General features: G+C 48.0%; 1 protein-coding gene across 1 annotated transcript in view; it reads right to left on the reverse strand.

Annotated features, from left to right (window-relative positions):
- Positions 1–14,438, reverse strand: part of Iqca1 (IQ motif containing with AAA domain 1) — a 114,880-nt gene extending 100,442 nt beyond the window's left edge. Inside the window, exons 1-4 of the mRNA XM_021644002.2 lie at positions 14,140–14,438; positions 5,395–5,713; positions 3,328–3,447; positions 756–947 (exon numbers count right to left, since the gene is read on the reverse strand). Coding sequence (XP_021499677.1) covers positions 756–947; positions 3,328–3,447; positions 5,395–5,713; positions 14,140–14,150 — 642 coding nt within the window. The 5' untranslated portion in view covers positions 14,151–14,438. The remainder of the gene's footprint in view (positions 1–755; positions 948–3,327; positions 3,448–5,394; positions 5,714–14,139) is intronic.
- Positions 14,439–19,938: the final 5,500 nt, after the last annotated feature.

Below are 19,938 nucleotides of genomic sequence, written 5' to 3' on the forward strand. Positions count from 1 at the left end.
ACTTCCAAAATTAACGGTACAACTAACAGCTTGCTTAGGGCGATGAGGCCACAGAGGCAGTAAGAAAGAAAGGAATCTGCCTGTCCTTCCCACTGCTTTCTTCCGTGTCTACCCATGAACAGTTGAGACAGTGTCCTGCCCCTCAAGCTCCAAGGTATGTCCCTATCCTTATTTTCTTTCAAATTTAATTCTGATTTGTGCTACATGACTGCAGTCTTCATTTTCCCACAAGCAACCTTGCCCTCCATTAGGAAAAAGACAGAGTGTATTACTAGTAACACTGAGATGAAAAATTGGTCCCCAAGGGCCCCTCGAGAGTGAACACTGAGGTTCTGGCCCTTAGGCATGGTGGCTGGAATGTGCTAAGTGGTGAGTTTGTCTTTAAGTCCCCAAGAGTGGCTCCTAGCCTTTCCTTTCTGCAACTCTCTCAGCATGGATGCGGGTTTTTAAAAACATCTCATTATGGATCTACATCCTCACTATATCCAGCAACATTCTTTCCAACAATTACTGGTGCCCTTTTGGAAGTCTTTGAACACAGTGTTCTGCATCTTAAACTTCCTAGCTTACAACAAACAAAATAAAAACAAGACCATGTTTTTCCGGGGTAAGCCAGTAAATCTTTGTGGGGTTTACTAACTCAACCCAGCTCTCCTATAGGTAGGGCTTCGCGTTTTGAATTTCACGCTCAGCCCCAAGGCTGCAGCGCGTTGCCTGACCCCTCCCGCCCCTGCTCCCGCCACGTCGGTCCATACTTTCTGAATCTGGAGGGCTGCCACTCCGGTGTCTGCGGCTTTGCGTCCCAGCAGCTTGATCTCCTTGGCTCTGCACTCCTGAAGGTAGATCTGCTTCATGAACATGGCCCTGAGGCGGCCCTGCCTCGCCCGCTCTGCCACCTGGATCAGTTTAACGGCCTCTTCCAGTGGTATGGCCTTTGCAGCAAATTTCTGAAAAAATGAAAAAGTAAAAAAAAAAAAATTAGACAAATCAATATTTATACATGTGAATTGGACCCACGAGATGACTCAGCAAGGAAGGATGCTTGCTGCCAACTGTGGGCCATCACCCTGACTTAAGGACAGTGTCTTAGTTTGCTTTTCTGTTGCTGTGATGAATAGCATGATTAAAAGCAACCTGGAGAGGAAAGCTTCTTTTATTCTTTCACTTTATAAGTTACAGTTCACCATCAAGGGAGGCCAAAGGAGGAGTTCAAGACAGGAGTTTGAAGCAAACACCACAAAGGCATGCTGTTTACTGGCTGTTCTCAGGCTTACCTTTAGCTATCTTTATATACAGCTTAGGCCTATCTGCTCAGGGATGGTACCGCCCACAGTGGGCTGGGATCTCCTTACCAGCTAGCAAACTAGGAAATGCCCCATACTACTGAGAGAGAGAGAACTGGTTTCTTCCAGGAGCAAATTCCCAAATAAGATGACCAATTCCGGGTGGTCATCTTGGGAAACATTTACACACGAGCAATGTTAAGAGAATTTAGTGGGTCTTATATGCATGTATGAATGTGTGTGTATATATATGTGTGTGTGTATGTGCATGTGTGTGTAATGCATTATATATATTATCTACAGCATTATCAATAATATATATACACTATTTTGCATATACTGCATATAGTTAAATAGTAAATATAATGTATATGTATATACATGCAACAATAGTAATTAAAGAAGAGATCATAAATTTGGAATGGGCTGGTGGCATCATAGGAAGTTTGTGGAGTGTGGTGTAAACACAGGGCTCGTGTACAAGTTTCTCACAAACCAAACAAACAAAGAGCCTTCTTGAAAAAAAAAGCCCTCAGAGACATGTCCACAGACCAATCTGATGGAGGCAATTTAATTTCTCACTTGAGGTTTCCTCCTCCCAGGTGTGAAAAATCGATGAACAAGGTTAGCTCTCACACGCCTGGCCACTATCCTCTCAAACAGAATGCTAATTCTCACCGCAGCAGCTTAGCTCCACGGAGACTTAGACTGGAGGTGACCAGAAATGTCAACCAGGCGTATCGATTAATGCTGGAAATTCCATGGTTTGCTTAATGGGAGGAATAGCAATGGAAACCCTGCCTCTGAGAAGAAGACTTCAGTGTTTTCAAGTAGAAGGCTGAAGCCAGTTGTAGACTGGCCACTGGCTTGGATGTTAAACCAATCAGAACTAGTTACTCCTATGTGTGAGAAGGTGGAGGCTACGGAGGTGACTCAGTCACTCTCAAGGTTGAGGTACTGAGTTTGGATTTCCAGCACTCAGCTAAAAAGCTGGGTGTGACAGTGTGGATGTGGGGTGCACTGAGGCATAGCCAGGAGGACCCTGGCGGCTGACCAGTCTAGCTCAACTGCTGAGGCTCCAGGTGTGGTGAGAGAGCTTGTATCGGAAAGTAAGGCAGAAAATGGCTGAGGAATACAGTCAACACACAAGTGCACACACATCACCTGCATGCACACGGACACTACATACACACACGCATTCATGCACGCACACACATACGCTCACACACATTCACACATGCACTCACACATGCACACAAATAGCCAAACATAATGAAATGGGGGTTCATGTTGCAGACTGTGAGGTCTCCGGTGGGATATGTAGCAAAAAAGCTAGGGGAGTGGTGTGTGCCATTTTTAGGGGTACAGAGTCCTGAGAGGCGCCATGGAGACCTGAGGGGGATCAGGGGGAGGCTACTGTTGTCCTGAAAGCAAGGAAGAACATGACGGTACATGACGGTGACAGTGTGTCCCTGCGTGGGTAGGGGTACATTTGTTGCCACTCTTGCTCTACATGGGATCCGGAGGGTTGACCTCAGCTCCTCACATTCATGTAATTAACTCTTTACTCACTGAGCCATCTCCCAAGCTTTTCTAGCTTTCTCAAAGACGTTCTTTTCCAAGAGAGAGTCTGTTCTTCCAGGCAATCCGAATGCCGCTCAGAACTCATAACAGGCTAGGGAACAACTGAGCATGCTCAGGAAGTTTGGAGCTTGTGAATTCTGATTTTAGTGGGTTCAGTGTTTTACTTTACAAGGTGAATTAGAGATAAAGAAGCAAAACCAGCTAGTTACTTGCTCATTCTTATGGACCCGATGTAACCTACAAAGCATTATCATTTGTTCTTTGTTTCTTGTAAAGTAATCATAATGAATCACTAACAACCACCCAAAAGTTATGCTATCCCTTACAGACATCATATAGCAAGCTGGGAAGGGAGGTGCCTTTCTGAACTTGAAAACAGAGTGAATGTTTCTCACACAGTTGGGGCATGGAAGATTAGGTTAGACAGACAGTGAAAAACATGTGTTTAAGTGATACAAACCGAATCGGCAAGGTTCAGGCCACATTCGCTTAAGATCCGAGAGAGGATCTTCTCTCTTTCTTTTATGACTTCCAACCTCTCCTTCACAAAATACCTGGGGATGGGGACGTCCAGCTGTTGCTGAGGAAGAGAGAACAGATGGGAGACTGTTCTGTTAGGCTCCCAAGACTCAAACCCATCCAGAATTATGGTAGGATGAGGCTTGCTTGGGGGTGGGACTAGAGAGAAGGTTCGGGGGTTAGAGGGCTTGTGGTACAAGGATGAAGATCTGAGTTCAAGGCCAAGTGGTGACATACATAAGCATTCTGAGGAACTCACAGGACCAAAAGCAGGTGTGGGGATGAAGATGGCTTGCTCTTCCTCTCTAGCTTTCTTTCTGGCTCTAGTTCTACTTCCTCTGTTCTTTTGAGCTTCCAGCTGACCAAAGCTTCAAGGACTGCCAGCTTGGGAGGTCAGTTAAGACCAGAGACAAGCATCATCAGTTTCTGGCTTCAGATTCTCTCAGGGAGAGTCTGCCTGGCACAACATCCCCAGTGTCCCGATCTTTGTGATGGGGACTTTAGTCCTACCATACAAACAGTGGGGTGCTGGCCAGAAAAACAGTGAGGAGTGTGGACTTTTTAAGAGTGGCCAAGTGCAGAGGACGCTGGCTGGCATGTTCCACCCCAAATGCAGGGATATTCCCCAGACTTGCTTCTCTGCCAGGACACTGTTATGGTCCCTTCATGTCAAAGGCATCATATGGCTTGTCCATCAGTTCTAAGGCTGGTGGAAAATACCGTTTAGCCACCCTACAATGTAGATTTCCTGGGTGATGTCTGTTCCCCTGGCACCCCTCTCTCAGCTGTGCTAAACTGGTTTCTCACAGCAGCAGCATTTCCTAGTTATGAGGAAGGTGCTCAGCTGAAGTCCAGGGAAGAATGACTAGCAGGGAAAATGGAGGGATCCTAGGATGTGAGTCTCCAAACCTCTTTGGTCTGTAACCATTAAATAGCCTTGAAATTAGATTTAGATATTGCATGCCACCTTACTAATTAAATTTAGGAATATAATTCAATAAGTAGCTATTTCACATTTGGCGCAGTCTGTCCTCGCTTTTCTGACCCCACACGGGTGAGCTAAGCACACCTGACTGAATCCTGGGGTTTAACTGTTGCTCTTCTAACTGTGAAATGCACATGCAACTTCTGGAATGTTCTGACTCATTCCAGTTACTCTCTGTAGTCTAATCTGATGTGATCAGACAACAATACGGGAAGAGTCTCCCCCAGAATGAGAAATGACCTTTAGCAAAGTCAGAATATTTTCAAGGTGAGGAGACATTAAGCTCTGTAAAAAGACATTTTGTCTTTTTAACTTTACTTGAGGGAAATATCCTTTAAAAATCAACAATGAGCTCATAGGGCCTACAGCTGGAAGAAATGAAGTGTCTAGTAGCCCTTGGGAGCCCAGTTATCCAGGATATTAGAGACTCCTCAAACAAATGTCTGTCAGCAAGGAGGGAAAAGCTCAGTGGCACAGCCTGACTGACCACAGGAGGTGTCTCAGCCGACAGGTGGCGAGGGAGGCTCCCTGGGCAATAAGGAGGAGTGCTTCCTTCTGTGGTACTCAAGGAGCAAAGGCCATAGCTATAAACCTCTAGGACCAAGCCATCCAAAACTACCATCCAAGTGACGGTGGGAGAATAGAAGGCAGAAGGGCTTTTTGGACCCAGAGAGTTGGGGGCATAGCCCAGAGAAAATGGGAGACTTTGGGCTATGGGGTATTTGTGAGAAGGTCAGTCTACTCCATCTTGACCATCTCGACAGTGCGATGTCCCTGTGGTAACAGGACCTCAGTGTCAAACAGACCCAAGAGCAGTGCAGTGATTGGTCTACATAAACAAGGAAGCAACCAAATCCTATGTCATGATGATGAGATTTAAATGAAGAGAGTGGTCGGGCTTTTTAGGTCTACAAGGTTGTCACATTTAAACCTGGATAAGAAGCCTGCAGATAACTGGACACAACCCTATGCACTTTACTTACAATAAAAGCCTAATAAGGTAAGCAATAACAGAACACTTACGGGAGCCAACTTCAGGTCCTGCAAGATATCATCAAAATAATGGAACTCTGTCATTTCCAACTCTACCATCTCATTCTTCAGTTCCAGAATGCGACCCATCACTGCATCTAGGATCTTGCGGATCAGCAAGCGTTTCTGTGGATGGACTATCTGGTCGTAGACGTTTTCCATGTTCCTGAAGATCTGCACATACTTTATGTAGAAGGTGGCTAACATCTGAAAGACTATGACCTTATTTCTCTGGGGTTCAGTCATCTTCTCATTGTCAAGCAGAGAATTGAGGGCTTCTTGGGTCTGGTGCCACATTTTATTATACATTCTGGGGGAAGATACAGAGTTTAGACAACCTCATGGATGAATTTTAGCCCACTGGGCACATGCATTAGCCATCTGGCATCACAAAACAGAATACACAGGCAGGAGGGAGCTCAGGATGTGGTAAATGGCTGGAAGGCTCTTTGGACAACGTACGGTGTTTTGACATGCTTGTGGTTTCTTTGTTGTTTATTTGTTTTTTGCACGACCCTTGCTATGATTATTATACAGTTTTAAAAGCCTCTTTATAAATAATATGATTGCTCTTCAGCATGTCTGTGAAGCCAGAGTTACTATACTAATTTGAATAATAAAGTAATTCATATCCAGAACAATTAACTAATTCAAATGTATATATGTACATTTATAGATATATATCTATATGATAGAGAGTGCACGTTGAAACTACCATTTGGAAAAGTAATTCCACGAAAAGTTAGATGCAGGCAGACTCTGTGGATAAACTATATCTCAGAGAAGCTTATGACTATGTATCAAGTTTGATTGTAGTAATGTAATTTTTTTCTATATTTGGGAAAAATTCAGGGGTATGGGTATCTTAGGTGAGTGCAGAGCCATTAGAATATGTCCTTAGATTACTGATGCGTGTATAGCTGTGTGGAGGCGAAAGGTCAACCTCCAGTGTCATTTCTCAGGATACAACTACCTTGTTTCTCAAGACAAGGTCTCACTGGCCTTGGAATTCCTCCAGTGGGCTAGACTTGTTGAAAAAGGGACCCCCCCACACTTCTCAGCTTTCCCAGTGCTGGGATTATAAGAGTAAGACATCATACTCAGATTTTTTTTTATTGAATAGTTGAAGTCTGTCTGCCTCGAAGACTTTATTGGCAGAACTATCTCTCCAGCTCCAGTATTAAAAAAAAAAAAAAACCCAATAATAATAATCGTGAAAGTCTGAGGCTGATGGCTCAGTGCTTAAGAGCATTAGTTGCTCTTACAGAGGACCTGGGTTCAGTTCCAGCACCCACATGGCAGCTCACAGTCGTCTGTAACTCCATTTCCAGAAGCTCTGATGCCCCTTCTGTCCTCAGTGGACACTGCATGCAAATGGTATGTATACATACGTTACACAAAGACAAAACACTAACACATGTAAAATTTAAAAATGAAATATTAAAAATAGCCAAAGTCTGGAGATAGCCTACCAGTGAGAGGCAAATAAGTGCAGTGTAATGACCAAACTGTTTCACACAGCTCTATGAATGAACCAATCGTAGCTAAAGACAGTTGCCATCCTTAGAATCTGAGCATATTAGCATATGAAAAGCCAGGGTTTGGTGGGGTCTGCCCTGCTGGGTTCTCTGGCCTCACTTTACCTGGAGGCTTCTATACAACCAGAAGCTCATTGGATGAGTGTGTGGAATGTGGACTGTTCTATGCCCTCCCTGGGGTGGGGCAGCTGAATGTTAGTGATCTCGTTCACCAAAGGGCACCACACTATGCCCTCTCTGTCTCCTTTGTCGATAGTTCTATCATTGGATTTACTCAACATGCCTGATCAGATGGTAATAATTATGGTTGAGATTTTCCCTTCCCAAATTTAAGAACCGAGACTGAAACCAGCTGGAGGTCCTGGGTGTCTGGGCAGAGGCTTCACTGAGAGAGTGGTGGCCCTGTTTCCTGAGTGAGAAAGCGGAGCATGAAGCCTTTGACTCCCTTGTGGCTTCAGCCTAGACAACCCCCAGGCGCTGCAGTCTCCAGTGACCTGTTTGCATGTGTCATTTTGTGCTGGACCTGGAGTTGCTGGCTTCCTGCCTTCTGGAGTGCAGAAGGGATGGGGCTGGGAGTCACATGACCTGATACAGCTCTACAGTGGAATCTCCTTTCCAGCCCCTTCAGAAGCACCCAGGTTTCCCATCTTTCCGGGGCCTGGATCTGGCCCGGCTCACTGCCTGCCTCACAGCCCCTCTCCATCCCCCTCTTTAGTTTTCCTGATGGCTCCTGTCAGATGTTCAGGTGCTCTTTGTCTTGGTGAGTTCATAGCCTTTCAAGTCCTTACTGACGCTTGAGAAACACCTCAGGGAGCACTGGGGGTGAGTACTCATATTCAACCACCTTAATGTCAGAAATAAGCTCCACCTCCAGGTTTCCCTGACACCTCCAATCCGCCCTCTCACTCCTCATAATTGCTGCTCTACAATCTGCACCAATAAGCTGCAGTGGCCACTGACTGATGCCTGCATGGCCGGTGCTGCTTCCAGCTTCCTGGACCAAAGTTAGATGTGTCTCTTGATGTGAGAAGGTTTTCAGTGACGTGGCTATAGTTATAGTGATAGGATGGTGATGATGGTGGTGATAGTGATGATTGTGATCGCGATGACTATGGTGATGATGGTCATGATAGTGAAGATGGTGGTTGATGGTGATGGTTGTCATGAGAATAATGATGATGACTGTGATAATGGTGATAGAAATGGTGACTAGATATGAATGATTGCTCTGGTTTACATATGAGGAAACCAAAACACTCAGAAGCTATTGTTCAAGTTACAGATTCCAGCAGGCTTCATGTCTTGGTGTTCTGGCTCCTGGGCTCATTGTCTGCTCTCTCTAAACTTTATGCTTCCTGTTTGCAAAGAAGCAAGCAAACATGAGCAGTTACTGGGAACAGATGTGATGTCACTGTGTGTTGGGGGTTGGTCTGGTACTATGTATACAAATGCTAGCTACTGGCCCCCAAGATCTGTTTGTAGTCCAGAGGAGTACATCCTCAAGTACACCAAATGATGCTGTAAACTTTGCTCCCCAAATAGCTCTGATTGGTTAATAAAGCTGCTGACATTCGATTACTGGTCAAAAGAAAAGTAGGTGAAGCTTCAGTTCCCAGGCTGGGGGGGTCTCAGGTAGGGACCATAAGGCTGGGAGAGAAGAGAGAGAAAGGAGGAGAAGGAGAAGAAAGGAGAGAGAAAGAAAAAGATTGAGAGAGAAGACATGGCCTGATAGAGTGGACCCAGCACAGACAGGACCCTTATTGCTAAGTAATGGGGAGCAGAGCTGGAGGTAACCAGACTCGCTTAGAAAACTAGTTTAAGTCATACTTGCTCAGGCTTATTTAAATAAATTTTTATGTCCCTGTCTCAATTATTGGAGGGCTAGCAGGGTAGTAGAGCCTTCAAGAGTTAAATAAATGTTCAGTTTTAATTGTGAGAAGCAAGTACAGTGTGAATCCCAGATCAGAGCTTTTCCTCCTCCCAAGCCATTGAGGTAGGATGCTGAGTGTGGCATTTAGCACTGCATCTGCCCTGAGCGCAAGTACCGCACTTCCCAAAGCTCAACAACAGTCGGAGGGTCCTGCTAATGAAAAAGTGCTCCATTAGGTAGCTTCTCCCCAAACAGAACAGGATTGCCAAGAAATCAGAGCTCCTATTACCACAGGATCTTACTCCCGGCATACTTGGTGGTTAATGGTAGGTCTTTCTAACCAGAGGCAGTGACTGTCCACAGGAGAGCAAGGACCGTAGAAGCAATGTATACCTGCTCAAAGCACCTGCTATGCCCAACTTTCTGTATCTTTGTGTTCATGCCTCAGAAAGATAAGCAATAGGGGAGGACAGGGGAAATCACAGATGATGAAGTCAAAGATGGCGTGGGGCCCTAACAGAAGCTGCTGCTGCCAGCCATCTTCTGGCAGATGAACAGAAAACAGACCAGAACAGAGAACAGAAAGTCATGATGGTAAAGCGTAAAGAGAAGGAGGTTATGCTGCCAAAACCCATACTCTCAGAATCTGAGAAAAGCACAATTTAAGATGGCCACTGGCCTGAAAGAACACAGGCAGAGCACATGAGCAGGCTCCAAGCCAGTGGCATCAAACACAGAAACAGGGACAAACTAGGTTGGGGTTTGGGGACTAAGCCGACAAACACGGTGACAGGGGAAGAGCTCAAGCTGATTTTGTTGAGAACTCAGATCTGAAACTCCACTTAAGAAACCAAACGCAGCCAGAAGGAAAGCATGGTCTCTAAACCAAGGCAGGGTGAATCCAGGAATGGCTGAATCTCTGCATTCAGGAGCACCTGAGCACACACAGCCACGGACTGACAAAACTGCCAAGGTAGTCACAGGCATTTGAAAAAATACCCAGCAAACCAATAGCCCACTCTTGAGCGAAGAGGCCCTGTGCACATAAGAGTGATGGCTGCTACAGGATGCTAAATCCAGAGACCACTGCATCCTTACCTGGAAAACACAAACAACATGACCTTGGAAATTAAAAGTAAAAAAGGAAGGAGTTGACAAAAAAGAAATTTAATCCTGATGTTTGTAAATGGCTTAACTGCCAAATGCAAGGAAGTCATAACAGTAAATGATGTCAATTAAGACAGCAAGGTTATAGGGCTCAGGCAACACCTACATAAATGAAGGTCAGAGAAAAAAATAAAGAGAAATTCCAGCTATATCTCAGTTCAAATAAAGGGCATTGAAGAGTTTTGGGTGCTACATGGATCTTGATGAAGAAAAATTCTAGAATGCAGAAGTTGAGAACAAACACAAGGCAAGATCTCCTCCTGCCCAAACATACAAAACATAAAAACAGGGAAATCTGGAGGCTGTTATATAAATTTAATATGAGCAAGAACCCAGGAACTGAGAGGAAATATCATAATTTTAATGTGGGGATGGAATAAACAGTGAAGATAAAAGGCGACTGTCTTGGCAAAATGTCTATTTCCATAGAAAACCGTGACCAAAACCGCTTAGAATTTAGCTTGAGGCTCATGGTTCTGGAGGGTTAGAGTCCATGACCATCGTGGTGGAGGGTGTGGCTGAGGGAAGGGTGGTGTGGCACTGGAGCAGTAGCCAAGAGTTTACACCTTATCAGTAAGTAGAAAGTAGAGGGGATAGCTGGGAATGGCATGGGCTTTCGAAAGTTCAAAGCCACCCCCAGCGACGTGCCTCCTTCAACACGGCCGTGCCTCTCAACCCTTCCCAAACAGTTCCACCAACTGAGAACAAATATTCAAATATAAGCCTATGGGGGGGGGGGGGGCATTCTTATTTAAACAACCACAGCAACTTATCCTTCAAATTGCTTTTCCCTGTGGCAAGCACTGTAAGGAGGCTGCCCCCTTAGAGTGTGGGTAAGCAGCTTGACCCCACTAAGACACACGTGTATCAACTGACTCAGGCTTCCATCATGGGACACCCCAGATGCCCCAGTGGAACAGAAATGCAGGGGCACTGAATGCTATAATGCAGCTGGGCAGGCTCATGTAGAGTCTATGTCCTCCACAGAGTCTATGCCCTCATGCACCCACTGCAGACAGGGTTAGAGCAGTAGGGGCCTTTCAAGGGCATGGAAGACTGGCCATAGCTAAACTATTCAAAGACACTCTTAGTGGCTGGAGCCTCACAGTTCCTCCCTCTGGGCTGAAGCCTCTTTCTTCCTCACCTGTACCTTTCAAGGACCCTGCCAGCATGGTTCTAGGTGAACCCTATCTTGACCTGATTTCTTCACTACTGAAGATGGCTTCATCTTTTTCTGACAGAGCTGTTCCTTGGAGACTGTGGCTTCCTGCATTAATCCTTTCCATGTATCTATAGCCACACCCCACCACTCTTGCCTGCCAGGGACCTCACTACTATATCGCTACCTCACCAGCCTGTGGCATGCTGGCATGCTGGCTTGCTGGCCTCCCCCATTGACCTAGTGTGGCATGAGCCCACATACCATCCCTGTGGCCTCCAGTCCTTTTGCTCATGTGGAACCCATGATGATGATGTGAGATGAGGGACACAGCAAGACACTAACCAAGAGCATCATGGAGACACACTTCACAGACTACCAGGAGCCTTGTCTTCAGCCCTGTCTCTCTTTAGCGTATTCACAGTGCCTACAACCATCACCGCAGCCCAGTTTCAGAACGTTTCCACCACTCCAAGAGAATCCTGCCTAGTGAGTCTCTCCTGAGTCTGCCTCCTCGCAGCCTTTGGTGGCCACGAACACCAAGTTTGCCTGTGTTGGCCTCATCCAGACAGCCCCACAGACAGCTCCACTGACACACGTATCCTGAGGGAAACATCATGACTGGGAAATGGTGCGCCCCAGCAGCACAGCACCCTGAAGAGAGTTGTTTCCGTCTTTATCAGAGTTTACCAGGCCGAGCATCTAGAATACCGGGCATAAGTCATTAGCCCGGGAGATGTTCCACTTTCCAAACTCATAGGTATGACATTTACTGAATTCCAAAGGCTTTTATATCTCCATGAAGCAGAGTGATCGTAAGCCACACTGTCAGATGTTTGGGCTGTTCGTAAGTGGAGTCTGTCCTAAGTCACTTTGTGAATGGCTTCCTTTGCTCATACCATGTGGCAAGGTCACTCTTATAGCAAAAGCCAGGACTTCTTTTGGTTTAATGCCAGAGAACCTGTGATGCTCTGGGTACATCCTTATGTGGCTTATCCACCACCCATCAAGGCACCCCTGGAGCATTTCTGCCCTGTCCTGAACATGCTGCTACAGCAGCCACATAATTCTTTGTGTGGATGTGGGATTTCTTCTCTGGTTGTGGCCAGGTGGGGGTCAAAGGGGAGAGTGCAGTAATAGTGAAGGTGTCCTTCCTCTCAGGGTATCTAGATACTGGCAGACCAGACCATTTCCTGTGCTCACGAATCTTTAGGAGCGGTTCCCTGTCCCTGAGAGGGCTCTGAGGGGCTGGGTCACAGGGATGATGGTGTGGAGAACTTGGATGTCTATCAGCCCTGAGACTGCCTAGTGGTTTAAAAGGTCTGTGGTGGATTTCAGGCTTGAGTACATAACCGAGGAACATAACAGATTCTGAAGTCAGGGTAGCAATGGGTGAGGGCTGAGAAAGACCACATGGCTATTCTACGGTGTGATGGATTCTTGCTGCTACTGGCCGCTGGGGAGTGACCATGAGCTGAGCTTCCTTGGGAAGTCTAAGTGTGTGAATGGGAATTATCTTCCACCAGTGACAGTAGGGAAGCCTTCCCTCTTCCCACTGGGTCTGTAGTCGCCTCTTCCTGCATGCTCCCACCACCTTCCTGCTCTGACAGAGACCTGGCTCACGTGTGTGTGTTGGGAGTGTAAGTTGCTGTGTGGGGGACACTCTTTAATGTGTGGCCCCCTTCTACAGGGAACCCATCTGTCCTGGCTGTGTGCTGTTCCTGGGGTCTCCTGACTATGCATACCGCTTCTGGGCCCTCTCTCTTCCCAGCTCCTAGCTCTGAGTCCCATGTCCAGAGTGGCTGACATTACTTGCCCCTATGTTTACATGTTATCTTTCTTAGTACCATTCTCTCAGAACGGCACTCTACTTTGCCTTCCCTCCAGATGTTTGGCACCAACCTCCTCCTGCCTTCCTGTTTTATCCTGATTCCCTCACCACTGGGCATTCTTTTCATAGCAAAGTGTTTTTACATCTGAGACTCTGTCTCCCCTGTCCTCTGCTATGGTGACTGCCCCATTCCTTTCCACTGTGGGAAACTTTCAGTGCTTCTCTGCATTAGTTCCCTCCGCTGTCTCCAGAGTGATCTTTCGGGGCCATCGCTCCTCTGTCAAATGTAAGCACGGGCCTTAGACTTCTAATTTGGCTTCCATTCCTGCCTCCCCACAGGCTCACCCCAGCAGCGCTGGATAGAGCCTTGCCCACGCCATTTCCCATGGAGGGAGGGGCTTTGGTTCCTTTGTTGTGTTAGCTCTTCTCCCTGCTGACCTGGGCTTGCCCTTTTACCTACCCTTTTTTCCAGGTCTCCTATAGGCCATCCCGTGTTTACACTATCCAGTTCCTACTTCATCTCCATGAAGCTAAGACCCGATGTTCAACAGACTGCCTTCCAACAGTCTGCTCTCCTCATCTCTCCACACCCCATTCCTCACCCCATGCCTCCCTGCGCCGGGCACCTCCAGGCTTAGGTTTCCTGGAAGACCGTGCTGGGAAGCTGCGGCTGGAGCTTTGGTTTGCAGCTGCCACATAAGGACACTGAGCTGCTACCCTGCCTTGTGCGATTCGGAAACAGACCTCGGAGCTACAGCTTTACAGGGTGGCTGAGACCATGGCTGGGGCCCGGAACTTACTCCAGCCAAGCCAGACCACATACCCACAACGTGGAGTCACTACAGAGCCAAGTACACCAGAAGGTGACAGGGACACATTCAGCAATGGCCTGGGGGCTGGGCTGGGAAGCAGAGCACCGACGCTTCCCCCAGAAAAGCCACCTCAGTCACCCATGGCATGGGATGGAGGCCTGGAGGTCTTCCCCTGGGCGAGGCGGTAAACTGCCTAGTGTTCCTTGCCTCCAGGACACAGATAATGGATCCTGAGGCATATTGGACTTGGTGAAAGAAAAAGGAGGCGTGAGGAGGGAGAGAGGAGGAGGGGAAAAGGTAGGCACTCAAAGGAGGCAGAAGCGCCCCAGCCTAAGGCAGTGTGGTAACCTTCCACTTACAAGTTCGACATGGCTGGTCCCTTTCCGGCTTTCTCTCACCCACTGGGAAACTTTTCCTTGTCCCTCTGAACGCTGCCCTGCTGCCGAGGTCGGGGGAACCCCAGAGGTTCCCAGAGGTTGGGGGTTCCTCTAGAGGGAGGGACAGGGACGGAGGACAGCCTGTCTCTTGGGGCAGGGAAGGGCTCGGAACCTGCCGTCACCCTCCCGGGAGCGCAGGCACAGACTAGGGTTCCCTCGCTCTGTTTGCTGCCTCGGGCCTGGAACCTCACTTCACCCCCAAGAGCGGCTCCAGACGGCCCTAGCAACGGGGACTCTACGCCTGCGCAGTGCAGGCACTCGCTTCCCGTTTCCGTGGCAACTGTGTGGTTGGTCTAGGAGAGGAACTGGGGGCGGGGCAGGTTCCGGTAGGCTCTCTGAGTCCTGCTGGCCGAGGCCCGAGCTGGCAGTGCCTGGGGTCTTGGACAAGGACCTTGCTGACGGCAGACTTCAGTCTTCCCATGTTCAGAGTAGGCGCAGAAGTCACTCGTTCGTCCTGCACTCGGGCAAGCACAGAAGCCGGCGCTCCATACAGGGAGGTGCCCTGTGTACGAGCGGTTAGCAACCTACAAGGAGGCTTTCTTTCCTGCTCCTCTTTCTTCGCCCTTGGTTAATGTTGAGAAATACTGGCAAACTTTAGAGTCTACAGTTCCCTTAGGGGCATGTCTTGAACCTACACAATGGAGAGAGACGGGGTGGGGTGGGGTGTAGTTAGGTGAGGAGCTGTGTTGAAGAGGAGAGAGGGTAATAGTAGGAGGAGGAGAGCCAGTGCAGGAAGCAACAGACAGCGGCCGCAGAGCTCTACCACCATTGCTGAGGGAGGGAGCAGAGGTGGCGTGAATCTCCAACTAGAAGCTGCAGTAGAGAAAGGATTTATGCCCAGCCTAGTTCCCGAACTCCTTCTGGGGAAAGCAGCCACGGGTCCCAGGGATGCTCTTTGATGAACAAGAATCGAAAGAGTTCCACAGGGAAAGGAATTAGGAAAAGCTGAGAAAGACTAGACACAAATCAGTGTCTTCTCACCTAGAGGAGACTATAGCTATAGTGACTGTCGTTGGGTAAAACTGAGACCTGGGGATGGTTAAGAAGGATCAGCTCATGTTGGGGGGGGGTGTCGGGGAGCTTCTGGGGCTGGGGCGATGGTTCAGTTGCAGCAGAAATATGAGAATCTGAGTTCTGACCAAAGAACCTATGTGAAAATGCAGATTCTGTGGCACATATCTATGATCCCTGTGGAGACAAGACCTGGGGCACACTGCCAGCCAAACTAGTCTGTTCCATGAGCTCCAGGCTCAGGGAGAGACTGTGCCTCAAAAGATAAGGTGAAGAGCAGTCGAAGAAGAAACCTGATCTTGATTCTGGCCTCTATATGCATGGACACACACACATACCACACAACACAGGAAAATACAAAGAGACATTTCTAAGATGAAATAATTGCATTAAAAAAATCTTACCGTGTTCTGGGAGGACAGACAGAGAACAAAAACCACCAGAAGCTATGCTGGCTCGTGGGGAACAAGTGCCTTCAATGCCCAATAGAAATTGTAAAGCCCCTGAGGGAGAGTGGGGCCCAAGTTAATAGTCTCAAATACGAAGGCCCCCAGGACCTTAATTAGCATGTTAACAAAGGCAAGTGGACATCTTAGGTGAGTAAGACCCCACAGCTTAACCATCAGAGGGTGCTTAAACTTTTTTGATTCACCTGCACTCCCAGGCAGAGGTAGAAGAAACCCCTCAGTAAGCACTTAGCTGGCAGAGGGCAGGGCCAGCTGCTGGAAATGGCCAATAAGAGTCACGTGAGCTCATCTAGAAAGCAAGTTGCTTGATGGTGGCGTTCAGATAGTGCTTAATAATAATAATAACAATAACAACAATAAACCTGTAGGTAGAGATGGTGGCTCAGCCTTCAGTCTGGTGCTAGCACCTCAAGTATACATACTCTTGTGGCCATCGACTCCCTGGACAGATATGTGAGGTGGAAACTGAGAGCCAGAGGGCCTGCGCAGCTAGTTACAAGGCCACACTGGAATGGACACTGGGGAATTCAGAGACTGCATGCCGTTTCCACCTTGTACAGACTACACCTTGCCTGATGATATTCTCGAGAAGACAGAGGACTACCTACCAGGTCCTAAACAGTGCTGATGAGTGACAAATGGCAAAAGGTCTCTGTGTGTTGGCACCTACACTCGCCTTGCTTAAAATTTTGGGTTTCTGTAAGACCAAAACAATGGGTTCCCAGCCACTTATCCATCAGGGAAACCCGACACTCCTAGCTGAGTGGACAAAGCAAAAAGTCCACTTTGTCCTCAGCCTTTAGTAATGTACTCAGCTTCGGCATCTGGCTGCCGAGCTCATTGGGAAGGGATTTTTCTCCTTGGTGTCTGTGGAGCTGCCATCTGAAGAGTCATATGTGGGCAGCAGACAGAGACCCTTTGCTGGTGTGAATGGCTGTGTTGAGTTTGGCAAGTGACCATCCAGGCGCTGCAGGCTGTCCCTTCAAAAGGACACTTCCTTGAGAGTGAACAGGTCCTGAGGTGGCTGTGGAAAGACACTGGAGCTATGCCTACATCTGAGCTTAAAGGTGACCTCTGACTGCGTATCAGCAGCTCAGAGGCAGAGGGTCAGAGCAGAGCCCAGGCATTCCTGGAAGCCTAGGAGTGGCTGTGACCCTGGGGGATTAACCCTCTCCTTGGATCAAGGTTCCTTGGCTGTCCTCTCTCCAGGGCTGCCTGGGAACTGCTTGCCTCCTTATGTTCAGGGTTTGTTCCTTGAGTCCTGGGTGCAGGGTTTTCTGCCTTGATATATGCGATTTCTGGGAAATGGACAGATGTTAGGGAAGGAGGCGAGGAGGAAACTGGGGTCTTGAGAACTAGTACCCACAGGGTTCTGCTAGACTGGATAGTGGTGGTGCGTCGGCCATGGTGGCAAGCAAAGGCTCTGCTGGCCCTTGGAGCATGAGTCATCCCTGAGTCCAGGCTCCTGAGCACCCGCATCAGACTTACTGGCAACAGGGGCATACAGAACCCTGCCATTCCTCTTCCTGAATGCAAGCTCAGCTGGCCCCTGTCCAGCCTGGGCAACAGGAGCAATTTCTGTGCCAACTCCTATGCCAGTCTCCCTTAAGCCTTCCTGACTGCAGTTCATTGGTAGATTGTGGTGACTTTCCTCCATCTTTGTCCTTTAAACAGAAAACAAGGACGGCTGGGTGGCTGCTGTACCCTGGTGTTTCATGGGGTGCTCATGGACAGGGGACTCTATCAGCTTGAATGTCTTATGCCACAGAGTGGTTCATTATCCTATCAGGGTCCCTGCAGTCTCTCGAATCTAACTAATGCCACTGATAAAAATGCTCCCCCTGCCAAAGCTGAGGAGCCTTCAGCACATCTCAGCAAAAAGGCACAGTCACTGTCAATCAATAGTCAGCAAGCCTGCCCTGACCCTGCTACCCAGTCTTCAGCTGTTTCTGAGATGAGGACAGTGGCAGGTGCTGCTGACACATGGCTCAGTCTTTGTATTCACAGCATCATTCTTCCCCAACAGGCCAGAAGCATGGGCTTGGATTGTACTGTTGCACTGGTGTGCTTGTGGGGAACCCAGGACAGTGGCGCTTGGCATCTCTGCTTCTTTATCTATAAACTCAGAAATCATTTTAATGATCTGCACCTCGTCCTGGGATCATAGGAAGTTCACAGGCCTCAACTCAACCTTATCACTGAGACATTACTTCTCTGCTGTAATTCTCCATGACACCACAATAATCCTGTCAGAGCAAGAATTTGGCTCCCCAGGCACACCTGAGTGTCTCCACTCCAGCCTAGACTTTATCTGTCTTGACTCCAGAGATAACTCATGTTGTAAGGGACAGCTGGACCGTTTCCTGCCACCAGGGCAGGCACAGCACCACTGTCCAGTGAGACCCCATGGGGGCTTTGGAAACCTCCTCTTAAGTCCCCAGTATCCTCCTTGTCTCCTTCCCAAACATCTGTCTATTTCTCAGAAATAACAAGACTATCAAGGCAGAAAAACTAAACCAGGGACCAGGAGTGCTGAGGTTTTTTCTTCTCTACAAGAATACTTTAGCACCTGTGATCTGCTGTGCTGGACATCTGAGGCCCATGTCACCATTCTAGCTTGTCATTCTAGAAATTTCCTCGCATATGACCAGTACTTCTTCTGCAGGCACTACATTTTGTCTGAAACAACAGATGCCTTATTCCATGTAAAATGTGAATGTCTTTTTGAACAGCCTCCCGACCAGACTACCAGGCCTCTGGGAAAATTCATCTTCCTTGTCCTTTCGACATATACTAAATCAATAGGACAAATATTGACTGGTGCTTCCTCCTTGTACGGAAGTACAGTACTAGACTCAGTGCTGTGCTGAGTACTCCACTCAGTACTCTGCTTAGCACAGTACTCTGTGCATCCACGGAGAAGGGAGCTCTGATAGGAACTCAGCCTTCAGGAGGAGAGAGAGAAAGACAAAAGCAGGGTATGACCAGGTCCCCTCATGCAGAGTCCTCTGGAATGGTAGAAGAGAGAGGGTCTCTTTGCCCTGAGGACAGCAGATGGCTTTGGACAGCAGGGGAAACCAGCTGGCTCTGGAGAGTTTGCTCTGAGGAAATGAGAGCATTTTCGATGGAGGAAACAGCATGAACTAAGGCATGGATGTGGAGGTGGGCGCTACGCTCGGTGGTACGCAGAGCTTCCAGGTGGCACGGAAACAGGGTTGTCACTGCGGAGCAGGGCCGCAGGCGGCATCTGAGCTGTGGGCAAGGACACTGTGCTGACGCACGTATCTGCTCCAGAACCGGTGGTGTGCTATATGGGTGGGGGAATTTGCATGAATGAGGGGCAGGGACAATGAAAAGACAGGAAGCTGTGTGTGTGTGTGTGTGTGTGTGTGGTGTGTGTGTGTGTGTGTGTGTGTGTGTGTGTGTGTGTGTGTATAAATAGAACATACTTTCTACATGCTACGGAGTAACCTGCAGCCATGAAAAGGAATGAAGGTCAGACACAAGTCAAACATCTGTGAGCCTGGAGACTACTGCACAGTCGAGATAACCTGGATACACAAGGACACTGTCTGACTGCTCTTAATATGAGGAACCAGAACAGGTAAACCCTCAAAGGACGGTTAGAGGTGACACAGACAAGGGACGGGCCCAGGGAAGGGTGAGAGGGCTTTATTAGGCATAAGACATAAGGCAATATTTTGAAACCACAGAGACATGGGACTTCATCCAATGTTGTGGAACTGTACATCTATAATGATTAAAAATGACAACTTTAAAATGTTTATTTTTACTGTGTTTATATGTCCATTTGCCTACATGTGTTTCTGTGTACAACATATGAGCCAAGCTCATGGAGGCCAGAATAGGGTGTTGAACCCTCTGGGACCTGAGTTACAGATGGTTGTGAGCTGCTTTGTGGGTGCTGGGAATCAAACCTAGGTCCTCTGGAAAAGCAGCCAGTGCTCTTAACCACTGAGCCATCTCTTTATCTCCCAAATTACTTGACTTTAAAACTGTATCAGGAAGCACCTTTTAAATACAGACTACCCTTCTCTCTCTGTCCAGAACTCTCTGCACACAGATGCCCTTCCTGAGTGCTGTGGTGACAAGGCTTGACCCCTGAGGAAATGATGGACCTAAGCCACAGTATGCGCGTCCAGTAACTCTGGGAAGTTTTCTGTAAGATTGCAGATAGGTGCCGGGAACACCATGTGTCACTTGTCTTTGAGGACAGCAGGGA

This window comes from Meriones unguiculatus, chromosome 15 (assembly GCF_030254825.1).
Source record: "Meriones unguiculatus strain TT.TT164.6M chromosome 15, Bangor_MerUng_6.1, whole genome shotgun sequence".
Lineage (NCBI taxonomy): Eukaryota > Metazoa > Chordata > Mammalia > Rodentia > Muridae > Meriones > Meriones unguiculatus.